The sequence below is a fragment of the Oryx dammah genome, unplaced genomic scaffold (assembly GCF_014754425.2).
Source record: "Oryx dammah isolate SB20612 unplaced genomic scaffold, SCBI_Odam_1.1 HiC_scaffold_26, whole genome shotgun sequence".
Taxonomy (NCBI): Eukaryota; Metazoa; Chordata; class Mammalia; order Artiodactyla; family Bovidae; genus Oryx; species Oryx dammah.
In genome coordinates, this window is record NW_024070210.1 from 80,995,062 (window position 1) to 81,023,037 (window position 27,976).

The window sequence follows — 27,976 nt, forward strand, 5'->3', positions numbered from 1 at the left end:
CCCACTAAACCATGGCCACATCCTCTCCAACATGGTCTGGATCAGCCCGGAGAGAGGCCTCTTCCTGAACATTCTCAGACCTTTGGGTTGTGGCTGCTCCTATGTCTGCCATTCTTTTATATTCATTAGAATTCTTTTTACTCCTTACTAGCCAATTCCTTGGTACTTCAATCCCCTGTTATAGTTAATAGGTTTTACTAAACAATATTCAATTTTTAAATTTAGTTTTAAGTGAAATTACTTTGCGGTTTCCCTAGAACTGACCCTGACTGATACAAAATGAGTTTTTTCTCCCCTTTTTACTTCTCAATGTTGTCTGAATTTTCAGTAAGTATTTTTTGGGTGTGTGAAAATCAGAAAAGGCAAGTAAATTTTTACTTTGGAAAAATTAAAGAAAAATTCACTGCAAAATAAACATTAAAGTTTTTCTACTTTAATAGATTAGAAATATATTTGTAAGATTAAATAAGATTAAATCTGAAGAGTATCCATTTATTGTGTAAGACTATAAATGTTCATTTTTTCTTTTCTTAATACCAATTTCTTTGCAACATTATCCAAAACTGTGTTTCTCACTTAAAAAAATAATTTAGATGGCTATTTTTTCTCTCTTAGTTATATCATATGTTAGCCTTTATAAACAGTTTATTAATCACTAGGTATCCTGGAGTGATAGGTCCTGTGATAGGTATGAGCTCTTCACACACAGCCAGTCTCTCTCATCGTACTAATTCAGCCCCTCTTACCATGTTCCAGGATTATCAGCTGGGCTCCAGCTTGTGCATTTCCAACATCACTTTCAGCAATGCATTGATAGAACCCTTCATCTGATTTCACCAGACCCAAAACTTGAAGATTATGTTCCTTCTGAGGAAGAAAAAAATAAAATTTTATGATTCAACTCATGAACATTAGTTCAGATCTCAAGGATATGCTCTTTCTGGAGAGGAAAAAAACAAGTACAATTATATGATTCATATACTGAATATTATTTACCTATGAACATGTTGACTCAGTTTTAATGACAAGGTATTGACCTAACTGACTAGAAAAGGAAGCACTATCATCAACAATTAAGAATTCAATCCTTATAGAAAGGCATGTCTGCAATGTATGCAAACTTATACCTTTGCTTGGTGGAATATCTGGCATGCAATACTATGTCACCATAGTGAAAGTCTGAATTTGTGAATTCAAGGCACTTTCTTAAAATTATTTCTAATATCTATCATTATAACAGGTTAGAACCCCCCCTATATAAAAGTTTTACTTTACTAGCGTGTGAGATGAGTGCAACTGTGTGGTAGTTTGAGCATTCTTTGGCATTGCCTTTCTTTGGGATTGGAACGAAAACTGACCTTTTCCAGTCCTGTGGCCGTGGGGTCGCAAAGAGTCGGACACGCCTGAGTGACTAAACTGAAATAAAGGTTTTTCTTAAACTATCAAGTACCATATGAATGTCAACTATTATTATTGCTATTGATATACTACAACATAAGTTTAAGATTTTTTAATGGGATGAAAATAATGATAAAGAGTAAAATAAGTTAACCGTAACATACTGCTTTTTAATTAGGATTAAATACTTGTGAATTACTTTTTTGTAACAATATGCATTTTAAAAATAGAAACTGTATTCCTATGAAGAATGAATTACTTATGTGAGAAATTTGTAATTAAACATTAAGTCTTTAACAACTATAATTACTTCTGATTATGTCTATGAATGTCATATATGCATCTTAAGATATATCATTTTTAAAACCTAGATAATGCTATTATAAGGATATTACATAATGATAATAGTAACAGTGGATAATATTTACTAAAGTGAAAGTTAAAGTTGCTCAGTTGTTTCTGACTTTTTGTGATCCCAGGACTATATACAGTCCATGGAATTCTCTAGGACAGAATATTGGAGTGGGTAGCCGGTCCCTTCTCCAGGGGATCTTCCCAACCCAGGGATTGAACCCAGGTCTCCCGCATTGCAAGTGGATTCTTCACCAGCATTTACTATATATCTATGAAGTAAAAAGTAGAAATGGCTGAGTCTTAATAGATTAAGGCTAATTAATTACTTTTGCTTTACTTTTTAAAAGAATCTTTATGTCTATTTTCACAACAACTGCCCAACACTGGGTATACTTATTTTGAAGGGCCTGAGTATCAGTATAACAAGGACAGATTTCTGCTCCTTGACTAAAGAGCTATTAAGACAACTGGGACATGTGAATACACACACAGGATAATCATTACCCAGAAGGTGGTGCAGGCTGTATTTACAAATGCTAGTATGTCTGAGTAGGAGGACTAGACTGTTGATCAGGGAACGTGAATTTCAGGCTGAGTTTGAACACTGGTTTTCTCTGTGATCGTATGTGAGCTACCAAAACATTTCTGGGCTAGCCTTCTCATCAGCCAATGAAAAGATTATATTCTAAGTGAATTTTTCTATGTTCATCATAATATACCAGTTCATGTACTATGGATAACAGATCTCTTGGTGACTACATTTAAAGAGACTTAAAGGTTTCAGAGCTAAGTTTCTTTGAAAGATACTTACTACAATCTTAAAGTAATCACTAGGGATAACCATATCCCCATTCTTGACCCACTTTACAGTTGGAGTTGGCCTTCCAGTGACTTCACATTCAAACACGATATCCATAGATTCATGAGCATATATATTAGTAGGCTGCTTCAGGAATTCAGGTTGGGCTTTAAAATAGAAAGGAAATTGAGATATTAATAAAAGTAAAAATAGTTATTTGTATTTCAAGCAATTAAAGTCACAGAATTCATAAAGTTTTTAATTATTTGAGACTTTCACATTTTTTAGAAAAATGTAACATATATTTTTAAACATATGTTAGGAACATATGTTTAAAAATTGATATTCAGGTCTGCTTAACTGGCAGAATAATTATAATGATAATTCTGAGTTTCTCTGTTGAGAAATATTTACTAAGTTGACAGTACTGAAAAACTGGGAAAGTTCTAAGCTGTCTTTAAAAATGAATATGAAAGTCTATTTCCTTAAGATTTAAGTCATTTTGGAAGAGCCACGATTACAATTCAAAAAGAGTTGATAAAACTGACATTATCTTCCTTTTCAGTCAGATTGATGAGTAACTCACCCTCCAAAGAAATACAAATGTCACATTCAGTTCAGTTTAGTTGCTCAGTTGTGTCCAACTCTTTGCAACCCCATGGACTGCAGCACGCCAGGCCTCCCTGTCCATCACCAGCTCCCAGAGCTTACTCAAACTCATTTCCATCGAGTCGGTGATGCCATCCAACCATCTCATCCTCTGTCGTTCCCTTATTCTCCTGCTTTCAATCTTTCCCAGAATCAGGGTCTTTTTCAAGAAGTCAGTTCTTCACATCAGGTGGCCAAAGTATTGGAGTTTCAGCTTCAGCATCAGTCCTTCCAATGAATATTCAGGAATGATTTCCTTTACAATTGACTGGTTTGATCTCCTTGCTGTCCAATGGACTCTCAAGAGTCTTATTCAACACCACAGTTCAAAAGCATCAATTCTTCAGCACTCAGCTTTCTTCATAGTCCAACTCTCACATCCATATATGACTGCTGGAAAAACCACAGCTTTGACTAGATGGACCTTTGTTGGCAAAGGAATGTCTCTGCTTTTTAATATGCTGTCTCAGTTGGTCAAAACGTTTCTTCCAAGAAGCAAGTATCTTTTAATTTCATGGCTGAAGTCACCATCTGCAGTGATTTTAGAGCCCCCAAAATAAAGTCTCTCACTGTTTCCTCATCTATTTGCCATGAAGTGATGGGACCAGATGCCATGATCTTAGTTTCTGAATGCTGAGTTTTAACCCAGATTTTTCCCTCTCCTCTTTCACTTTCATCAAGAGGCTCCTTAGTTTTTCTTCATTTTCTGCCATAAGGGTGGTGTCATCTGCGTATCTGAGGTTATTGATATTTCTCCCAGCAATCTTGATTCCAGTTTGTGCTTCATCCAGCCTGGCATTTCGCATGATGTACTCTGCATATAAGTCAAATAAGTAGGGTGACAATATACAGCCTTGACATACTCCTTTCCCAGTTTGGAACCAGTCTGCTGTTCCATGTTTGGTTCTAACTGTTGCTTCTTGACCTGCATACAGATTTCTCAGGAGGCAGGTCAGGTGGTCTGGTATTCCCATCTCTTTAAGAATTTTCCACAGTTTGTTGTGATCCACACAGTCAAAGGCTTTGGTGTAGTCAATAAAGCAGAAGTAGATGTTTTTCTCTAATGTCACATTAGAGGCCTTAAATAGTTCACTCTGCAACACACACACTTCCATTTGTAACACTCTTCATTACATGAAATGGTTTTTAAGAGACAGAATCTTTGGGGACAAATTAGATATATCTGGAAAAGCTTGATAATTCCAGTATCTCCCTTTCCCCTTAACCCAAAGTTGTAAGATTTTGAATTTAAAGGGTAAAAGTAGATCTAGTCCAGCTTCCTACATAATGCCATAATTTTCTATTCCTACAACATACATGACAAGTGGAACTTACAAACTTCTGTTTGAAGTTCCAAATGACAAAGAATTCCCTATATCAAATAGTGACAACAGCAGCATTAAAAAAAAAAAAAAAAAAAAAACAGGGCTAAAATGTGCTCAGCCTGCTGGAATTCTGATTGTGACTGGAGTGAATTTGCAGCAATTTAACACCTTAATAACACTGAGTGTTCCTTTCTATGAACATGGTTTCTCACTCCATTATTTAGATCTTTGGTTTCTCTCATCAATGTTTTATATATTTCAATATACAAATTTTGTGTATCCCTAAGTATTTCAAAAACTTTGATGCTACTCTAAGTGGCACGTACTTTTTTTTTTTAAGTTTCTAATTGTTCACTTAGTATTGAGAGACAAAATTGATTTATGCATATTGACCTTTTATCCCATGGTTATGCCTAACATATTCATTAGTTTCAGCAGCTTTTTATAGATAATTCTGGGATTATCTATATAGGCCATGTTGCCTGTGAATAGAGACAGTTTTCTTTCTTTCTTTCTGATCTTCTTTCCTCTTTTTTCATTTTTTTAATCTACTGCACTGACTAGATAGGTTCAGGTCCTGGGAAGAAGTCGAGACTAGCTTTATAATTTGAGTAAATGAAGAGTAAGAGTATAGAGAGCAGGCAGAATCCCAAGTAAGCAGTAGAAGCCAAAGAAGGTAAGAATGTATATAATATTAAGAAGTAACATAGTAACACAACCAAGAAAATAAAGTCTGCACAACTAGATGAAGTCAGGGAAACCTATTAATAGTGAATTTAACTCTTTTCAAACATTGGTTATTGTTGTTGTTCAGTAGTCCAGTGGTGTCTGAGACTGTTCGTGACCCCATGGACTGCAGCACGCCAGGCCTCCCTGTCCTTCACCACCTCCCGGAGTTTGCCCAAGTTCATTTTCATTGCATCAGTGATGCTGTCCAGCCATCTCATCCTCTGACACCCTCTTCTCCTTCTGCCCTCAATAATTCCCAGCATCAGGGACTTTTCCAGTCAGTTGTCTGTTTGCATCTGTTTAGTTCAGTTGCTCAGTCATGTCCGACACTTTACAACCCCATGGATGGCAGCACGCCAGGCTTATCTGTCCATCACCAACTCCTGGAGCTTGCTCAAACTCATGTCCATTGAGTCGGTGATGCCATCCAACCATCTAATCCTCTGTTGTCCCCTTCTCCTCCTGCCTTCAATCTTTCCCAGCATCAGGGTCTCTTCCAAGGAGTCAGTTCTTCATATCAGGTGACCAAAGTATTGGAGTTTCAGCTTCAGCATCAGTCCTTCCAATGAATATTCAGGAATGATTTCCTTTACAATTGACTGGTTTGATCTCCTTGCAGTCCAAGGGACTCTCAAGAGTCTTATCCAACACCACAGTTCAAAAGCATAAATTCTTCACCACTCAGCTTTCTTTATAGTCCAACTCTCACATCCATAAAATGACTGCTGGAAAAACCACAGCTTTGACTAGACAGACCTTTGTTGGCAAAGGAATGTCTCTGCTTTTTAACATGCTGTCTAGGCTGGTCATAGCTTTTCTTCTAAGGAGCAAGCGTCTTTTAATTTCATGGCTGCAGTCACCATCTGCAATGATTTTGGAGCCCCAAACTAAAGTCTCTCACTGTTTCCATTGTTTCCCCGTCTATTGGCCATGAAGTAATGGGACTGGATGCCATGATCTTAGTTTTTTGAATGTTGAGTTTTAAGCCAACTTCTCACATCAGATGACCAAGTGTTCGCATCAGATGATCAAAATTCAGCTTCAGCATCAGTCCTTTCAGTGAATATTTAGGGTCAACCTCTAAACATTGGTTAGTCACCTGTATTTATCCTTCTGTGACTTATCTACACATGTACTCTGCTATTTTTTCAGTTAGAGTATTCACAATTTTCTTATCTATTCATAAGAGCTTTTCACATTATGCCAGTTACCAATTCATGGTCTCTCAGCTCCAAATCCATTCTTCTCTGTAAGAGACCACTTCATCGGCAGTGCCCTGTCCTTCCATCAGGAGGGGTCATAATGTGTGACTGTGTCTCTCGTGATGTTAAAAGCCTTTGATAGTCACAAAAGGAGTTGCAAAACAGTACTACTCATTCTATCATTCCTTCTACAAAGAGAATGAGCTGAATTTGCAGCAACTTAACACCTTTACAATGCTGAATCTTCCTTTCTATGATTCTCCTCATCAATTATTTGGTTACCCTTAAGCATAACACCTATTGAAAGAACAGGATAATGCTTGATTCTTTTCCTGTGCTTACCAATTTTCAAAACAATGATCTGGTTCTTTAATATTACATCCCAAATGTGATCAGTGAAGGCTTTTTAAAAGTATTATTACGGGTTTGTGAATTAAAATATATTTGGTTTGTTTCAATCCACTAAAGTTAACCCTCTTTTCATTTTCATACTACCCCATCTTTGACCAAAAGAAGATCCACTGGAATTTCCTGAGTCCTTTTTGACATGACCCGAGTGGTCTTTAGTATCTTCTGGTCACTGATTTTAGGCCCTATTTGCGGATAAAGCCAGGAAATCTGTACTTTTTAAATATAAAATTATGATTTCATTTTAGTATCTTCAATTAAGTTTGGGACTATAAGTTTTAACTGGAACCTATTCATTTTACATCTCTATTTCCTTTCTCTCATGCAAAAAAATTTCTGTTCTCAGTGATGCCAACTTAATTCCTTATATGCTTTATCTTACACCCAGCAGACTCAGAATAACAGTACCAACATTTCCATCAAGAGAAAAAAGTTGAGGATTTTGGGAGTTTTGTCCTTGTGCATATTCTGCTAGGTGTTTATTGTCCACTTACTATGTTACATTTATTTGAAACAGTTACTTTCACTTGGAATTTTAACTCTCTGTGTGGCTATACTACCAAGTAGTTACACATTTAGAGTCATTTGTTTCATTTTGCTTCTCCTTTCTGGCAATTTAAAAAAAAAAAAAAAAGGTATATTCCAACAGGTCTTGCATCTACCCTGTTTTCTCTACCCTCTTCCCTCTCTTCACCTATAGGTAACCATGAACATTTTTAGAAAATGATTTACCCTTCCACTTAAAAAATTATAAGCAAATAGTCACATACAATTTGTACCCATCCCTCTTCTTTGGATTAAATAATTACACATGAAATGATCTTTTCTACGTTCGAAGCCTTCAGTCTTTAACCCCTATGGTACCGTTTCTGAGGAATTGACATATTCCTTAAGTCTAAAGGACTGAGACTCCCCTTAAGGCAGAGTACATAATTCTGGAAAATAGCAACATTCTCTTCAAAAGAAAATCCAATTAATATAATTTTAGTATGCATTTTTAGTAAGCAGACTTTCAAAGACCTTTAGAAAAAATCATCACACACAATGTTCCATTCATCATTTACTTTTCCCTTTCGTGAATCATAAAATAATACCTTTAAAATGTTCTCTGGATCTTAACTTCTCTGTAGATAGAATTCACCCCAATTAAACACAATGTAACAGCAGATGTTTGTGGTTGGGAAGTTAAATTGATAACCAGAGAGCAAATGAGTCAATTACCATAAGAAAATAAGCATCGTAATGGAAGATTATGCATTTCGTTACCAACGAGATAATTAACCTTCAAATTCTCTTTGACAGTTCCCTATTTCCTTCTAATGCCATCATCGTTACACGAATAATTTTAATTGCTAAATGCACAAGTAGAACCTAATACTAAAACATATTATACTTGCAAAATTCCCTTACTAGAAACATCAGTGAATCGCATCAGTGTTATATAATGCTGGAAATTGCCACTCAATTCAAACAGAACACAATACAGGGCCAACACCAATGTTTCAAGGTTACTTGATTACCTAGAAGATGTACCAGTTTTCGTTTACATTAGCTCTGAAATGTTGGAGTTTCCATTGTTTGATTTTAAACGCTTAAGTACTGAAATTCTTTAAAAAGTACTTTAAATAGAGAAACAAAGCAATTTTGCCCATTTTATGTTAAACTGCACACTTTCTGTTTTTAAGTTTCTTTTCTATAATTCACAAAATTACATGTAAGTCCTTAAAGAAAATCCAACAAATAAAGCCCAAGCATTTTTAACAGCCTGAAATCCCTTCATGGATATTGTCTGACAGTCTAATCATAAATATGCTATAAGTACTGGCTCAACTAATGGAACAAAAATACATTAGAACCCTTAATACTTCTTGAGAAAGCTTCTTGTTCCAAGGAAGGTAAATGTTTCCCTTAATCTCCAGGTGAAACAGGTGAAACCAGTTATGAAGCAACATTAAGACAGAGTTGCCACACGACCTTTAAATTACATTTCTGTCCTCTCCCTGCACCTCCACGTCCAAGTGCATTGCCTTTCCTTAACCCTACTTCTCAACTTAGCTAACAGGTACTCATCCTTCAGATTTTTAAAAACAATCCCTTAAAGAAGCTTTTCTTGATCCACAGCATCCCACCCCCTGCCCCTTCTTCCCCATTTCTAGGCCATCACTGCCTTATTTACTACTGAAACCTCAGTGGCCTAAACCATAACAGGTGTTCAATGCTGTTGTTCAATAGTTGTTGACATCAATGGTTACCTGAATTGTAAAAATTCCATCAGTCAGCACTATCAGAAAATTACATGTTGAGAATAAGAATTTTTCAAGCATTCTCAAGTCTCTCAAGGATTTAATGTTTTATACCACTGCTTCTCCAATAGAAATTAATAAATCTATTCTTTGCTGTGAATTTTCTGCATATGTTTTAAAATGTGCTTTTAAATGTTTATGATAATATAAAATCTTAATAATCATATAACTTCAGTGCTCACATTTATGTTTATAAGCTGGCTTATGTGATTGTAGAATTTATTCCTAGTGCAATGTTTCTCAAAATTGGGGTCTTAGGGTTCTTAAAGCTCTTAAATTGGATGAACATCTATAAACATGATTTTTTATGTGTGAAGAATTCACAAAAATCTTTATTAAATGTAGGTTCCTCTTCCCTGACAAGACTGAACAGGCATTCTTTGAACGATAGTCCTCTATTATTATGAGGAACATTAACTGTGTGCCATGTTTACACAGAGAAGGCATGGAGGCCTCAAGGTTGATTATTTTCACTTTGTATTATACATACATCAGACATGCTCCCAAAACAGCTAAACTCAATCTGTAAGCTCTCTCCTTTCAGGACTGTATAAGTGTACAAATGACTCAGGACAATGTTTCTCCAAGAGAGAATCACAGACTACATGCAGAGAAATGCAAAGATTCTTAGAAAAATGTTGGTTGTTGGGTTTCGCCACACATGCTTGAGAATTCCAAACAGCCACAGAATCATCATCTTAACAGGTTTTCCCAGATTACTCTACCATGCTAAGGTGTGAGAACCTTGGATGAGAGGTCACTAAAGGAGAACACTGTCCACATCACCACCTTTCTATATACACGAGAACTCCCCAATTCTTGTGCCTTCCAGGACCACAAAATTCATTTGTTTGCTCAATTATTAAACAGGTATTTAAATGAGCAACTACTAAGCTACAAAGACATTTCACTGCATGCTGTGAGTGGGATAATAAAGATGTGTTTAACAAACTGTTAAGAAAAAAGTATGACATTTTAAGAGAAGACGACCAAGTGTTTTACAGATGTGAATTCAAAGGGAAGAGATGTAACTACCAGTGATGCATAGAAGGATACAAAGAAAACTGGTCCAGTGGTTATCTCCTAGGCAGATAACTGGGAAACTTGGGAAACAAGCAGAGTGACTTGTTACCACATACTTTCCCCCTCAAATTTAAAAAAAAAAAAAGGTAAAATAAGCAAAATATGAAATTTACTATCCTAATCACTTTTAAGTGCACAACTCAGTGGTATTAAGCACATTCATAAGTTGGGGCAACCATTACCACACTCCATCTCCAGAACTCTTCATTTTGTAAAACTGAAAACTCTTTACCTATTAAACAGTAACACCCCACTCTGCAGCCTCCCACAAGTCCCTGGTAACCACCATTCTAATTTCCATCTCTATGATTTGACTACTCTAAGTACCTCATATAAGTGGATTCATATGGTATTTGTCTTTTTTGTGGTATTTGTCATTACAGAAAATATGCATCTCTATATACAGATCTTTGTAAAGGTGTAAGATCTTTAGGAGAACAGAATCTTAGCAGGACTAGCTAGTCAAGGTGATTTCATATTTAAAAATTTTATAAATATTACCACAGGCTATGCAAGTTTTATGTTCCCATCAAAGAACCATTATCAGTAAGACTAATTAACATTCTACTAGAGGGCCTAGTTAGTACAATTAAAAAAAGAAAAATATAGATACAGGGGTGAGGTTGGAGAAATCTGTTCCCCCAAACAAGTACACCATGGCAATGACTACCAGGACATTCAAGTAACCTTTCATGGAAAAATGCCAGTGTGTACTGTTATACTATTTGTAGTCAAGGGGAAACTTCAATGATTTTATCAACTAGATAATAACTAAACTATGGTACACCTAGCTGAAAGATATGTTATAGCCTTCCCATTCAAAATGTGGGGCCAACAACAGCAGTGGCATCATCTGGGAGCTTGTTAGCAACACAGGATTTGTGTCCTCCACCCTAAACCCTCTGATTCACTATCAGCATTCTTACAAAATCTCTAACATTTTAACTGTATGTTAAAAGTTTAATAAATAAGCACTGGTTTGAGCATTTAAACACTGAGCAGTCTGACATGTACAAACATGGAATAAGCTAAAGACTGTCAAAAGCAATGTCAAAAAGCAGTTTGTAGAGCAACACAGATGGATGGGGTGGTCCTATTTATTAACAAAAACTATATATTTCTAGATGTATACATCTGTAAGTGCTTTTTAAAGACAGTTTAGAGGTATATACACTAAACTGATGATGAAGTTTACTTCTGAGGAAGGGGGTGGGAATGAAGATGGAACATTGAAGGTTTATGTTGTTAACACAGTTTGACTCTTTAACAGTGGTACTGTATTTCTTATAAAATTTAAAAAGGAAAAATTAAAGCCAAAACGGTAAACTGAAAAGCTATTAGAACTAAATATAAAATTTTAACCTAGCAGTATAAATGCTTAACATCCTTTTCTAGGTCACTCATATACAATAAGATATATGTATAAATTTAAAAATATAATTCACAATAATGACAAAAACAATTAAATAGGTATGCACCTAATGAGGAAAGTAAAAAACCTTTAAGAAGATAACTGTAACATTTTACTAAAGGACATAAAAGAAAGTGCAAACGCATGGAGCCACCAATAAACACCCAGGCATATATGAAATTCTCATGATAAAAGTGACACATTAAATAAGGAGGAAAAGATGCCTAACTCAGTAAATAACCCTAAAAATGATGCACCTATTCAGAAAAGAATAATGCTGCATTCCGGCCTTATTCCTTATACCAAAATAAAGCCCATATCTAAGATTTAATGGTTAAAAACAAACAGACCCATAAACAGACTAGAAAGAAAACATGAGATTTTTAAAAATAATCTTGGAAGGAGGACTAAGTATGACACAAACCAAGAAACCATAAAAGGTAAACACACCGTGCTACCTAAAATTGTGCCTCATTCAGTTCAGTTCAGTCGCTCAGTCGTGGCCGACTCTTTGCAACCCCATGAATCACAGCACGCCAGGCCTTCCTGTCCATCACCAACTCCCGGAGTTCACCCCAACTCATGTCCATCGAGTCAGTGATGCCATCCAGCCATCTCATCCTCTGTCGTCCCCTTCTCCTCCTGCCCCAATCCCTCCCAGCATCAGAGTCTTTTCCAATGAGTCAACTCTTTGCATGAGGTGGCCAAAGTACCAGAGTTTCAGCTTTAGCATCAATCGTTCCAAAGAACACCCAGGGCTGATCTCCTTTATTTTTATTTATTTTTTTTAAATTTATTTTTTATTTTACTTTACAATTCTGTATTGGTTTTGCCATACATTGACATGAATCCACCACGGGTGTACATGCGTTCCCAAACATGATCTCCTTTAGAATGGACTGGTTGGATCTTCTTGCAGTCCAAGGGACTCTCAAGAGTATTCTCCAACATCACAGTTCAAAAGCATCAATTCTTCGGCACTCAGCTTTCTTCACAGTCCAACTCTCACATCCATACATGACCGTTGGAAAAACCATAGCCTTGACTAGATGGACCTTTGTTGGCAAAGTAGTCTCTGCTTTTCAATATGCATCATTAATAACTATCTTAAATTAAAAGATGGGAGAGAGGGCAAACAAAGGTCTAATTTCTTTAATAAATAAAAGTTCTAATAAAGTAAAAAGCTCTCAGTCTTGTGAAAAAATGAGAAAAGGATATGAATGGGCAGTGTACAATAAAGAAATACACAATTTCTAAATATATGAAAAGATGTTAAACCTCATTTGTGTAAAAATAAGCAAATAAAAATGTCAAGATACTATTTTTTACCTCTTAGGTTGATAAGAGTAGAAGAAATGGACATTCTCATATATCTTGGAATTAATACAAACTGATACAAAGTATAGAGAGAAAGTATAGTAAAGCAAAATCTAAGCTGGTTATACTCTTTAAAATCCAGCATTTCCCCTTGGGAGATACATCTATCAGACAGATTCACATATTTACATAGACATGAGGGTATTCTCTGCTTGCTGTTCTTAGCAGAAAAAGATTGGAACCATTAACTAGTAAGCTATTTTAACTACAAACCATTAAGACACTACTGAAATGGTATGGACCTAACAGAAGCAGAAGATACTAGAAACAGGTGGCAAGAATACAGAGAAGAACTACACAAAAAAGATCTTCATGACCCAGATAACCACGATGGTGTGATCACTTACCTAGAGTCAAACATCTTGGAGTGCAAGTCAAGTGGGCCTTAGGAAGCATCACTATGAACAAAGTTAGTGGAGGCGATGGAATTACGGCTGACCTATTTCAAATCCTAAAAGATGATGCTGTGAAAGTGCTGCATTCAATATGCCAGCAAATTTGGAAAACTCAGTAGTCGCCACAGGACTGGAAAAGATCAGTTTTCAGTCCAGTCCCAAAGAACGACAATGCCAAAGAATGTTTAAACTACTGCACAAATGCAGACATTTCACATGCTAGCAAACTAATGCTCAAAATTCTCCAAGCCAGGCTTCAACAGTACATGAACTGAGAACTTCGAAATGTTCAAGCTAGATTTAGAACCAGAGATCAAATTGCCAACATCTAATGGATCATAAAAAAGCAAAAGAATTCCTGAAAAACATCTACTTCTACATCTGTGACTACATTAAAGCCTTTGACTATATGGATCACAACAAACTGTGGAAAATTCTTAAAGAAATGGGAATACCAGGCCATCTCACCTGCCTCCTGAGACACCTGTATGCAGGTCAAGAAGTAACAATTAGAACTGGACATGGAAAAACAGACTGGTTCCAAACTGGGAAAGGAGTACCAAGGCTGTATATTGTCACCTTGCTTATTTAAGTTATATGCAGAGAGTACATCATGAGAAACGCTGGGCTGGATGTAGCACAAGCTAGAAACAAGATTGCCAGGAGAAATACCAATAACCTCAGATATGCAGATGACACCACCCTTATGGCAGATGAAGGTAAAAAAGGGGAGTGAAAAAGCTGGCTTAAAACTCAACATTCATAAAACTTAAGATTATGGCATCTGGTCCCATCACTTCATGGCAAACAGGTGGGGGAAACAGTGGAAACAGTGAGATACTTTATTTTCTTGGGTTCCCAAGTCACTGCAGATGGTAACTGTAGCCATGAAATTAAAAGACACTTGCTCCTTGGAAGAAAAGCTATGACAACCTAGATAGCATGTTAAAAAGCAGAGACATTCCTTTGCTAACAAAGGTCCATCTAGTCAAGGCTATGGTTTTTCCAGTAGTCACGTATGGATGTGAGAGCTGGAGCACAAAGAAGGCTGAATGCTGAAAAATTGATGCTTTTGAAGTGTGGTGTTGGAGAAGACTCTTGAGAGTCCCTTGGACAGCAAGGAGATCAAACCAGTTAATTCTAAAAGAAATCAACCCTGAATATTCATTGGAAGGACTGATGCTGATGCTGAAGCTCTAATACTTCGGCCACGTGAAGCGAAGAGCTGACTCCTTGGAAAAGACCTTGATGCTAGGAAAGATTGAAAGCGGAAGGAGAAGGGGATGACAGAAGATGAGATGGCTGGATGGCATCCTGACTCAATGGACATGAGTTTGAGCAAGCTCCGGGAGATAGTGAAGGACGGGGAAGCCTGGTGTGCTGCAGTCCATGGGGTTGCAAAGAGCTGAATACAACTGAGCAACTGAACACCACCACTAAACATGCTGGGTAATGATGGAGTGGCTGATGGCACCTTTGAACTCAAGGGAAGCCAAGAGGAAACTGAACTACATACACCTTTGGCTAGTGGGATGATGTATTTCTGTGATTTGCCAAAACATCCATGTAAACATATTGTCTCAGTATAGAATGGATTCCAGAATATTCCTTCTGCCCAGTATACTAACATGACCCAACAAAGACACAAAGGTTCAGAGTCATATTCATGTTATACATCCTAAAGAGCAAAAAAAACCCTACTTAACTTTCTATTCTCATAGAAAATGACCTTAAAAGAAAAATCACTGTCCTAAGAGGAGACAATCAAATAAAATGCAGCCAAAATAAATATGACATAAGTGTAATAGTCAAAAAGTAATGCTATTTTTTCTGGAATTTTGTGTGGTTTACAGCATTTATTTCTTTAAAAAACAACTATAATTTGTTCTGTTTAATCTTCTCATTGTAAATAACTATTCATTTTCTTACACAAGGCTTCCAAAATAATTTTCACTCCAAGCCCCACAAAAGCTGAATCTGCTTGTAATGACAACAATTTCTGACCGATGATTATACCTAACATGATTTTTACACATAAAATTTTTGCTTGACTAGGCAAAGAATATCTCTCAGTGAGTCAGTTCAGTCACTCAGTTGTGTCCAACTCTTTGCGACCCCATGGACAGCAGAATATCTCTAGAAAGATATAAAAGAAACTAATGGCAGTGGTTGCTTCTGTGGAGGGGGCTGGGACACAGAGTTGTATTTCATTATATATATATTTTATCTTGTGCATATGTCACCTATGTAAAACATTTAGCTAAAAATAATAAAAGTGGAGAGACATATATATACCTGGCTGGCCAGATTTGATTTTGTAAAAATTTTTTGAAGTTAATCTATAAATTCAATGAAATGTCATTTACTATTCCAAGAAAATTTTAAAGAGAACTTGACATGCTGATTTCCCAGTCTATTTTTTTAAATGTGGGAAGCTATATATATAAAACAGAAACAGACTCACAGACATAGAAAACAAACTTACAGTTACCAAAGGGGAAAGGGAGGGGGAGGGATAACTTAGAAGTTTGGGATTAACAGACAGAAACTACTGCATGCAAAAAAGATAAACAACAAGGATTTACTGGATAGCACAGGGGACTATATTCAATATCTTCTAACTTATAATGGAAAATAATCTGAAAAATATATATATATCTGAATCACCTTGTTGTATACCCTGAAACTAACATAAATCAACTATATTTCAATTCAAAATCTTTCTGACCAAATTTTTTATTAAAAACAATGAGGAATTCTTAAAAAATATCAAAACTAACTCAAACAGGACAGTACTGATGTAGGAATAGACAAACTGAATGACAAAATGGAGTCTAGAAATAAGACCATATAATTTTAGAAACTGAGATTATATAGGGGTGATATTTCTTTTTTAAAAATTTGTTATTTATTTTGGCCATACCACACTGCATGTAGATCTTAGTTCCCTGAACAGGGATTGAAGCTGTGCCCCCCTGTAGTGGAAGCATGGAGTCTTAACCACTAAACCACCAGGGAAGTCCCAGTGATGATATTTCAAATAACTGTAGGGCAAGAATAGTATTGGTGCAACAATCCATTTGGGAAAATAGAGAGTCTGATCTCTATTTGTTACTATATATTTAAAAAACTCTAGATGAACCAAAGATTAAAAAGTAAAAATAAACTACAAAAGTATTAGAAGAACACGGGAAAGAATATTTTCAGTTGAGGAGAGGGGGAAATCTGCAGCCTAAGCAAGATCTAATTCCAGGAGAAAAAAATCTCAACAGAGTTGATACATAAAAATGAAAATTTTCTGTATGATAAAATACACCTTAAAATCAAATGATAAATTACAAGAATGTTCATAGTAGCTTTAAGTAGAAAAAATCTGGAAACAACTAAAACGTCCATCAAAGATAAATTAACAACTGTGGTACATTTATACACTAGACTACTACTCAGCAAAAAAAAAAAAAAAGGAACTACATGCAATAGTGTGGCTAAGCCTCACATAGGTTGAATGAAGACCAAAAAGAAAAAAGAACACATGTAACCCTTGTGTAACCGCATGTATATAAAACTCCAGAAAATGCAAACTAACCTACAGTGACAGAATGCACATCTGTGGCTACTTCGAGATAAGGAGTGTGACGGGCAGGTAGGAGGGATACCAAGATATGAGCATGATACCCAATGAAGCCACAGAAACAAAACTAGAATAGATGGCATTACTTCATTTGAAAAGCTCATGAATTTGTTCATGAAATAGCTTGAAATATATAAACTAAAAGGCTAACAGCAATGATATTTATGGGTGATGAGATTAGAGGTGATTTTAATTTTTCTTCTTTCCAGATTCCTTTTGCTTTTGTGGAGGGAATATAAAATATCAATTATTCTTATAATGTAAAAAAGCAATAAAATTATTTATGCAGTATCAATCCACAGTCTGGAGAAATAATTTTGTAATCTCATTATGAAAACCTTGAATGAATATAGTTCCCTTAACTATAATTCAATCAAAATGATTAAATAATCATTACGCTTCTTCTGAACTAATTCTGCATCTCCAAAGATGAAAAGCTTGTACTTAAACATGTTCTTTATTTATCAAACTGTTACTGGCATATTTATTTTTCACTCTTTACCACTCATGAAAATTCTCCAAATTGGCCTAGCAGAGAAAAATCTCTATATACTTTTTCCAAATGCAAATTAAAGTATGTATGTTTGAAAATTCCACACAACAGCTGAAAATGAGCATGTTAGCTCTGAGTAGATGTTTAATAAGTCTCTGAATGTGCTGCTGGAGCAGTTCAGTACAAAGCAGAATACTTCTTTTCCAAACTGTTCCCCCACTGGTATACCAAGGGCAGCCCAGTGGGCACAGCCAATTCTGGTGCAGGCATTGACAAAGTACATTGTCCACAGAAGGTAAAAACAATAACTTCAAAATATAAACATTAATATCTTTAACTCTAGCAATAGTAGTCTTAGAAATTACCATAAAAAGATAACTAAATAAGTTACACACTGATGAAAAAAAAATCAGTACGTACCAGCAATTCTCAACAATATCAGTGATTAGATACTCCATCAGAGCAGACTATTCCCACCCCTTTGTCAGCTGACCTATCAATGTTTCTTGAAATCAATTTTTAAAAACATGGAATAGGAAAAGACAGGATGGGGTAGATTAAAAAGCAATGTTTATCTCACACAGTATGGGTATATACTGCTTTGTAAAATTTATTTCAGAGACAGACATATATATGTATATTATTAGGCTGTAGCTTAAAATGTATTTCTTACTATTTACAGTAGTTAAAAATGTTTTAAAACCATTGAGAAAGAATAAAGACTCTAATGAACTGGTAAACACTGATTAAAGAATACTAGGCTAGGAATCAGAAGTTCTGAGTTTTGTCTTCAAATGTGTTTTGTAATCTTAGGGAATTATTTTTCCTTATAAGGATATAAGAAATATATATATGAAAACAGCTTCTTTGTTAATTCAAAAGATAACTTAAAGAATTTTCCAAGTAGATCCATATAACATAAATGTGATAAAGTATACAGATTACACTTCGTGAAGAAAATAAAAGTTACCTGAGAATATTCTACTATAATAAAATTTCTTGGCAAATCAGAATGGCTCATAATTCCACTGTCCGCACTATTCCAATTTTTAAAAATGCATTGGCCAACTATTTTCAGCATACCGAGAAAAAGGTTTAAGTGGAAAATATAATTTGGGGGCTTTCAGAAGCTTTATCAATCAGTAGATTAGTAACAACATCTCTTAAGGGTTTTACAAGAGAAAAAGGAACTAAAATCTATTGAGTGTCAGCTATGAGTCAAGTATTGTAACATGTACTTTATTAAATCTCTTTGAAGTCTCAAAATGTAAAGCATATATATGTAAACTATAATTCTGCTACACAATCACTGAAAATCAACCATTATGCTCCCACTAAAAAGGGCTGAGGATGACAACTCTGGCCAGTGTGACAGTTTGCTTACATATTATTTTCTCATTTTAACACACTAGTGATTTGATCTAGATTCTCTAGTTCTCTTTGACTGGACACCAGGGCCAATGAATCATAAATAATTTACCTACAAGCATAAAATGCCAAAATAAAATCCCAGGAGTTTTGGCAAAAACGTGTTTTACCACCGCCAATGCAATGACTAGATTTTACAATCAGATTTTTAAAACACTTGTACTGCAATTAGATGAAGACTAATTTATTACAGGTACAGATGTTATCAAAGAACAATATATGGAGGCAAATATATTTGGGATCAATTTGTAACTTACTGACATTTCATAGCACATTTAACATTACTCCTTTGCTTCTCCAAGAGAAATTCAGATAGGTATCCTGAGAAAAATTTCAAATCCCAAAATAATAAAAGTAGAAGTGATGGAGAACTAAGATTCAATTATTTCTAAAGACATGAAAACCAAAGGCCTGAAATTATATTAATATTTTAATTTTTCTATTGGCCATTTCTTTCAGGAACCAATAAACTGACAATTGCCTGACATTCTCTTTATAAGGAAATCTATGTTTAGAAAATCTAGAAAATAACCTCAAAAAGATACAGGAATGACCAAAAAGTAGATGGTAAAGTATTCAACATTATTAATTACCAGGGAAATGCAAATTAAAGCCATGGAGAGATACTACTACATACTCACAAGGATAACTGCAATTAAAGAGACTGACAACACCAAATGCGAGCTGGTAGAAAGTTACATTGGTACCAACAAACTTTCTACATTGTTGGTAGAAAGGTACCAAAAATACATTGCTGGTAGGTAAATTGGTACAACCACTTTAGGAGATCTACTATAATACACACAGAACTACTACTCAGCGATATAAAGGAATAGACTGCTAATATATACAACACCATGGCTGAACTGAAAATGTTATACTTTGTGAAAGAATCCTTATATAACAACTACACATGACATGATTATGTTTATGACACTCTAGAAGAAGCAAAAATAAGACAGTGCGAAAACACCAGAAGAGTAGATGGCTCTGGGGCAGTTAGGAGAGGATTTCCAGGGAAGGGAACTTTCTGCAGTGATGGCAATAGTCTGTATCTTGATAACAGTTTTGGTTATACAGTAACACGTTCTGTTGGAACATTGTATAGTCAGGCCACCCAAGACGGCTGTTCTCTTCCTCTCTGTACATCCCTTGCATGACCAGTGCCTGCTTCCCCTATACCCTACTCACATGACTGACCTTCCTACAGACATGCCCCAGGCCCCAACTAATGATGTTCAATGATGTTCTAGCTTTAGAACAGAGCTCTCTACTCTACTTACCAAAGGGGCGGTGAGGGTTCTGTCCCTCTGTGATTTCCCTGGTAACTGATGAGCCATCAATTCCTCTAAAACTGGTAGTCCTCCTATTCCCCCCATCTCTGGGAATGAAGACTGCCACCATATCCTGCCCCACCATCTGCTGCACACAGCGGTGTCTCACTCCAGGATCTTGTTTCAGACATGTTATATGCCCCCATCCGTAAAACCACTGATATCTCTGTTGCTGACTCTGGGCTCTTTTTTCAGCCTTGAAGCTGGGCAAATACAGCCCTTACAGACCTGCATGGTGTAGCCCAACAAACACATTCACAACACACTTAAGATCTGTGCGTTTCACTGGATATAAATCTTTACTGGAAAAGAATAAAAATCCCACAAACAAAATATTATGTCTAGCTAATGATATGAACACTGAAGTATTCAGGGATGTCTACCACTTACTCCGAAATGTATCAAAAAATTGAGACGACTAGATATAGCGATATACATGTCATACGAGCAATTACAATAAAATGTCAGTTGCAGACTCTAGGTGGTGGGTGTTTGCTGTAAAATCTTTCAACATTTTATTATGAGATTTTCCCAACACAGAGAAGTGTTGAAAAAAAATAGAAAAGATTTTTTTTCCCTTAGAAAAAAAAATAACTCTTCAGCACTCCATCATTCTTATTACTAGAAAATTACTGATTAAGGGTTTAAAATCAAGCAAGTACTACCATTTGAAAAATAGTTGAAAAAAAGAGAATATTACCATATGAGACAGAAGCAGAAATGGATGGTAAAGATCAGCATCTTCCCAAATGATCTGGTTTTGACAATAACACAGAACACCTCACTGACCCTAGTCATTTCTCAGTATTCCAAAGTTCACATGCCAGTGCTGTCCATTTCGTTTCTTCAAAACTATAGAAGATAATTTAGTCCTGTGATCATTACGGAATTTTATCGTTCACACAAATATTCCTTTCTTAAACTGTTACTGAGAAATAATTCACATGTAACATTATACTATTTTCAGGTATACAATGTAATGATTCAATATATGTAATACTGCAAAATGAACACCACAATAAGTCTAGTTAACATAAAAAAATGTCACTACAAATATTTTTCTTATGATGACAGAGTTTAAGATTCACTCTCTGAGCAACTGTCAAATATATAACCCAGTACTTTTTACTATGGTCACCATGCTACTCATACTATATTCCCAGGGCTTGTTTATCTTATAACAGGAAGCTTGTACCTTCTGATCTCCTTCATTCATGTCACCCACCCTCGAATGCCAATGATCACCAATGTTTTCTGTTGTCTTTAAGATCCCATCTATCAGTGAGATCAAATGGTATTTGTCTTTCTCTAACATTTCATTTAGTATAATGTCCTTGAGGTCCACTCATGTTATGGCAAATGGCAAAGAACAACTGAAAAAAGAGCCTGGATTCATTATCCTTTTCTGACTTATAATATGATGTCAAGAATTTGGGGGAACAAATTTATCTATTAAAAATATCATGTCACTTTTTTCCTTCTACTTTCTGAATAGGAATCAGAGATCAACGGAACAAGAATGAATCTCAAAGACAGCTGACACATAACACTGCAGCTTTTGTCATTGTGGAGGAGAAATGCGTAATTACTTCTGTGTTGCCTACTGTATCCTTGAGGAAGAGGACTTCACCCTATTTGATTCTATCTCCAGTGATACTGATTCTGCCTACTGCCTAATTTACAGTAGATTCTGAATAAATATTGCTTGAAAAATATCTTTGATACTGCTTTTAATATAGTTAGTGAAATCCTGTATTTGTAATCACAGACAAGACAGAAAATCTAAAAAGCAGTGGAGGGGTGGGCTGAGGAAACTCTACCCCCACCCTGCCCAACTTACAGTAGAGTATATGCATGCTGTCACTTTATTCATGTACAACCCCACAGACTGCAGCCTGCCAGACTCCTCCGTCCATGGGACTCTCAGACAAGAATACTCAAGTGGGCGGCCATGCCCTCCTGCAGGGGCGCTTCCTGACCCAGGGATCAAACCCATGTCTCTTCTGTCTACTTGCACTGGCAGGTGGATTTTTTACCACTAGCACCACCTGGGAAGCCCTACAGCAGAGCAGTTCCACATTACCTGTTTTAAATTTCTGGCTTTCAAAGTGAGATTTTACTTTAGTTCCTTGCCCCAACATCCAAAGAAGTTTGAAAATCTCTCATGTGATCTCAATCTAAGAAATCTTTCTGGACCAAAAGGACCAGTAAAATGTTGATTATCATTACAGTGAAGGTTGGGGAAAAGCAGAATAGATTTATTCATTTAGCTTTTCAGCAGTTATTCTACAATGTAGATCACTATTCAAAGCAGTTATAGTTCAGATAAGTTGAGGGTAACTGTATTGTGATACGGAGAAGGCAATGGCACCCCACTCCAGTACTCTTGCCTGGAAAATCCCAAGGATGGAGGAGCCTGGTGGGCTACAGTCCATGGGGTTGCTAAGAGTCAGACACAACTGAGCGACTTCACTTTCACACATTGGAGAAGGAAATGGCAACCCACTCCAGTGTTCTTGCCTTGAGAATCCCAGGGATGGGGGGAGCCTCGTGGGCTGCCATCTATGGGGTCGCACAGAGTCGGACACGACTAAAGCGACTTAGCAGCGGCAGCAGTACTGTGATAAGATGCTCCTGTTGGGGCAAAATCTCATTCCTGTGTATAAACTGGGTTTACCTGAAAGTGTCATCAATAAACACTTGATGGCAGAGTGTGGGACTGTGTAAATGGGGAAGAAATCTGCAATGAAGAAGAAATATTGAATATTTTCTAGATATTCTCACTAGGAGATTTTTTTTTCTTCCCATTATGGAGTTTCTTAGTTCAATTTTTAGTCAGATAATTATAAAACTGCTCAACTTTTCCTGCTGTTCCCAATTCTGGCTATCATTTCTTTTAAGAAGAAAGTGGAATATATACTAAAATTAAATAAGAGAATGGAAAGTTTAAGATATGTAATATATTTAATATGAGAAACTTACTGACAATATGATTAATTTTTACTAACACTCTTCCTAGCATGGATCTCTTCAACAAATTTGGTAAATTTGATGGCACTCCATAAAGTAAAAGAAATATTGTTCAATAAAAGATAGTAAATACTATATAGAACACATTCCCTCAGAAAGATGGACTATATATCAGATTCAAGACAAGATAGCTAAAATCAGTGAATAAGAGACCCAGACTGGGCTAAGCTTAAAATTCTGAGGTCAAGACACACAATTTATTAGGTTGATGCAAACATAATTGTGGTTTCAGATGGTGAATTTTAAATCATTATAACTAGGCTCAAACACATCTTTTTAATCAAAACAAGAACCATTACAATCAATACATTTTTGCCCATAAGACATAAGTTTATTACTGTAGCATAAAAATCTGTGCTTCAGGGTTCAAAGAACTCTTGGAAGCATTTTCCCTGCAAAACATTGTCGAGATGCTCGAAGAAGTGGTTGGCAAGAGATGAGGTGAATATGGTGGACGAGGCAAAACTCACAGATCGATTCGTTCAACTTTTGACGTGCTGGCTGTGTGAAGTGCAGTCAGGTATCATCGTGCAGGAGAACTGGGCTCACCCTGTCGCAGGTCTCAGTGTACCTCATCCATCTGCTGAGCATACTTCTCAGATGTAATGGTTTCACCAGGGTTCAGAAAGCTGGAATGAATCAGACGGGCAGCATGCCACCAAACAGGGACCATGACCTTTTTTTCGTCCAAGTTTGGCTTTGGGAAGTGTTTTGGAGCTTCTTCTTGGTCCAGCCACTGAGCTGGTTGTCATCAGCTATTGTATAAAATCCATTTTGTGTTGTATATCACAATCTGATGGAGAAATGGTTTGTGTTGTTGCATAGAAAAAGAAAAGCTGACACTTCAAAATGACAATGATTTTATTTCCAGTCAGCTCATGAGGCACCCACTTATGGAGCTTTTTCACCTTTCCAATTCACGTCAAATGCTGAACGACTGTAGAATGGTCAACGTTGAGTTCTTCAGCAACTTCTCGTGTAGTTGTACGAGGATCAGCTTAGATAAGCTTTTAATTAATTGGTCACTGTCAACTTCCAATGTTCGGCCACCCCACTTTTCATCTTCAAGGCTCTCATCTTCTTTGCAAAACTTTTTGAACCACCACTGCATTGTACATTCATTAGTCCAAATGTGTTGTTGATCTTGCGAGTTGTCTCCACTGCTTTACAACTCATTTTGAACTCGAATAAGAAAATCACTTGAATTTGCTTTTCAACATCATTTCCCTAGTCTAAAATAAATATAAAATAAACAGCAAGTAATAAGTCACAATAAACTGTGGAAAATTCTGAAAGAGATGGGAATACCAGATCACCTGACCTGCCTCTTGAGAAATCTGTATGCAGGTCAGGAAGCAACAGTTAGAACTGGAGATGGAACAACAGACTGGTTCCAAATAGGAAAAGGAGTATGTCAAGGCATATTGTTACCCTGCTTATTTAACTTCTATGCAGAGTACATCATGAAAAACGCTGGGCTGGAGGAAGCACAAGCTGGAATCAATATTGCTGGGAGAAATATCAATCACCTCAGATATGCAGATGACACCACCCTTATGGCAGAAAGTGAAGAGGAACTAAAAAGCCCCCTGATGAAAGTGAAAGAGGAGAGTGAAAAAGTTGGCTTAAGCTCAAGGTTCAGAAAACGAAGATCATGGCATCTGGTCCCATCACTTCACGGCAAATAGATGGGGAAACAGTGGAAACAGTGGCTGACTTTATTTTTCTGGGCTCCAAAAATCACTGTGGATGGTGACTGCAGCCAAGAAATTAAAAGACACTTACTCCTTGGAAGGAAAGTTATGACCAACCTAGACGGCATATTAAAAAGCAGAGACGTTAATTTGTCAACAAGTCTGACTAGTCAAGGCTATGGTTTTTCCAGTGGTCATGTATGGATGTGAGAGTTGGATTATAAAGAAAGCTAAGCAATGAAGAATGATGCTTTTGAACTGTGGTGTTGGAGAAGACTCTTGAGAGTCCTTTGGACTGCAAGGAGATCCAACCAGTCCATCCTAAAGGAGATCAGTCCTGGGCGTTCATTGGAAAGACCAATGTTGAAGCTGAAACTCCAATACTTTGGCCACCTCATGAGAAGAACTGACTTATTTGATGCTGGGAAAGATTGAGGGCAGGAGGAGAAGGGGACAACAGAGGATGATATGGTTGGATGGCATCACCAACTCAATGGACATGGGTTTGGGTGGACTCCAGGAGTTGATAATGGACAGGGAGGCCTGGCGTGCCTTGGGGTCGTAAAGAGTTGGACACGACTGAGCAACTGAACTGAATAAGTCACTATCAAAAAAAACCCCGATAGAAATGCACATTAAAATGATGTACAACATAACCACATTTATTTGGGAATTTAGTCCAATATCAAACGGCAAAGTTCAACAATGCAAAATCACAATTACTTATGCACCAACCTAAGAGGAAGTAAGGCCAAAGATGACAGTCAAACCTCTTCACTTCTTTCTATGCTGGAAGGCACATGAATTTGCCCTAATATTGCAATTCTTATGTTAAGTAAAGACTGAAGAATACTTACTCATATTTTGTTCAATCTTCTCATCTAGACAAGCAAAGTCTGGCACACATAGCTAGACTGGGCACAAGAGTGAGTATGACTGGCCTGGCTCACAGACCACAAAACATGGTGCCAAGGTCATGTGACAGTTGGTGGCATGGGAGAAAACTAAAACAGAAAGTCATCTGAGATGTCAATCTCAATGTCCCAGGGAAGAAGCAGGATCTAGGTAAACAGGCAAAAAAGAACCAAAGAAAGTAGGATCACGGGAAGAGGGCTCAAACAGAAAGAAAAGATTCTTTGAATCCCAAGGACATTAGCTGAGGCACATTTATTAAATGCCTGTAATGAGTCAGGTGCTATATTAGGCATCTTCTTTACACCATCGCAACAAAGAAGTCTGTTCTCATTTTATAAGTAAGAAAAATGAAGATGAAGTAAACTGATTAATTTGCCAAGATCATATGGACCTGCCTCCAAAAACACCTCTCTTTTCATCATACCATATTCCTTCCATGAGGTGCTCTTAGTGGTTTTATAGAAACCAGGGGTCCATTTCTATACCACAATTCCAGCTTATTAATTCCACAAAGCTTCCTCCTGATTAGGGTCATTTGTTAACATAAAATCACATAAGAGCTGAGTTCTCATGCTGTATTTTGACTAATGCATGAACAGCAAGTAAACAAAATCTTTAGGCATATCAGTGGCTCTTCTATTCTGTAACATTTTCATGGTCAAAAATTGTGCATCTGTATTACACATAAATCTAGGTTCTAACTGTACATCACATTTCATTTAATTCACTGGATATTCATTGTCTTTTCAAATCTAGGTTCTAACTGTACATCACATTTCATTTAATTCACTGGATATTCATTGTCTTTTCTAAAATACCTTCAGGTTCTCTCCTGAAGGTGATTAGTTACCATGGAAATGAGGCTACCATAGTTCAGAATAAATTTACATAACTAGTAGAAAATTATTTCAAGCTTATAAAATATGAGATTTATCTGAAAATTAACATGACCACTAATATGATTAAAAAAATAACTGAAAATCAATTCAAAATGATTTAGTTCCTAATGTAGGATTATCAAACAATTGTAAAGAATTCTTAATTCATAGAGATAACATCAAAAATGTAAGTTCATAAAGTGAAATAGTGAAACAGTCTGGATACAGACAGCAAACTGTAAAAATGTCCCAACATCTCATCCGTTAGTTGTCAAATATGTAATATCACGCACTACGTTAGGTGCTAAGGATCTAACAGTTGACAAAACCTAGTCCTGTCCTCAAGGAACTCAAGTCTGGTAAGAGAGAAAGATACACAAAATGAAAAGAAATTTAAATGTAACAGGTAAAGCAAGAAAGACATGTATAAGGCATATATGGAAAACTAAAGAGTACCCAACGGAAGGTAGTGGGAAGACAAAGGGTAAAAAGGATGGGAGTAAGCAGGACCCAGAGTATCAGAGATTTCAGAAGAAAGCTAGTCAAGAGTGTGAAAAGAGAAAGATTAGTCACAGAAGGGACAGTACTACAGAACAACCATAAGGGGTTTAAGCAGCTAGCTGTTATCCTTGAAATTAAACTACTTTGAGAAGCAATAACAATACTGCTCAGACTTAAGCTCTAGTTCTCCCTCTGCTAGGCATTTATAAGAAAAATGACTCCCTTTAAGACATGTAAATATCTAGCATTCTGAAAATTACAGGGAAGAGACCTTTAGGGGAAGAAACTTAAGGTTTCTTGCTAATTAGTTTGAAGTAATTTTTTAAAGAAAGTCAAAGAATATGATAATTTTATGACATAAATCATATCTCTTACATATTATTTTAGAAATTTATTTTTCTTTATTTAATATGCAAAGCATCTGGTCATTTAATAGTTCTTCTAAAATATGATTTTTGCTGGATGCACAGTATTCTGACATTTATTTTAGTTGCTAAGTTGTGTCCGACTCTTTTGCAATTCCATAAATTGCAGCCTGCCAGGCTCCTCTGTCCATGAGATTTCCCAGGAAAGAATACTGGAGTGGGTTGTCCTTTCCTTCTCCAAGAGATCGTCCCAATCCAGGGATCAACCCCACATC

At 36.3% G+C, this 27,976-nt stretch overlaps 1 protein-coding gene across 7 annotated transcripts in view; it reads right to left on the bottom strand.

Moving 5' to 3' along the window:
* NEO1 (neogenin 1) overlaps positions 1 to 27,976 on the bottom strand; it is a 228,124-nt gene that overhangs the window by 96,106 nt on the left and 104,042 nt on the right. For all 7 annotated transcript variants that reach the window (XM_040227389.1, XM_040227384.1, XM_040227383.1 and 4 more), the window contains exons 6-7: positions 2,564 to 2,718; positions 747 to 867 (exon numbers count right to left, since the gene is read on the bottom strand). In XM_040227389.1, coding sequence (XP_040083323.1) covers positions 747 to 867; positions 2,564 to 2,718 — 276 coding nt within the window. The remainder of the gene's footprint in view (positions 1 to 746; positions 868 to 2,563; positions 2,719 to 27,976) is intronic.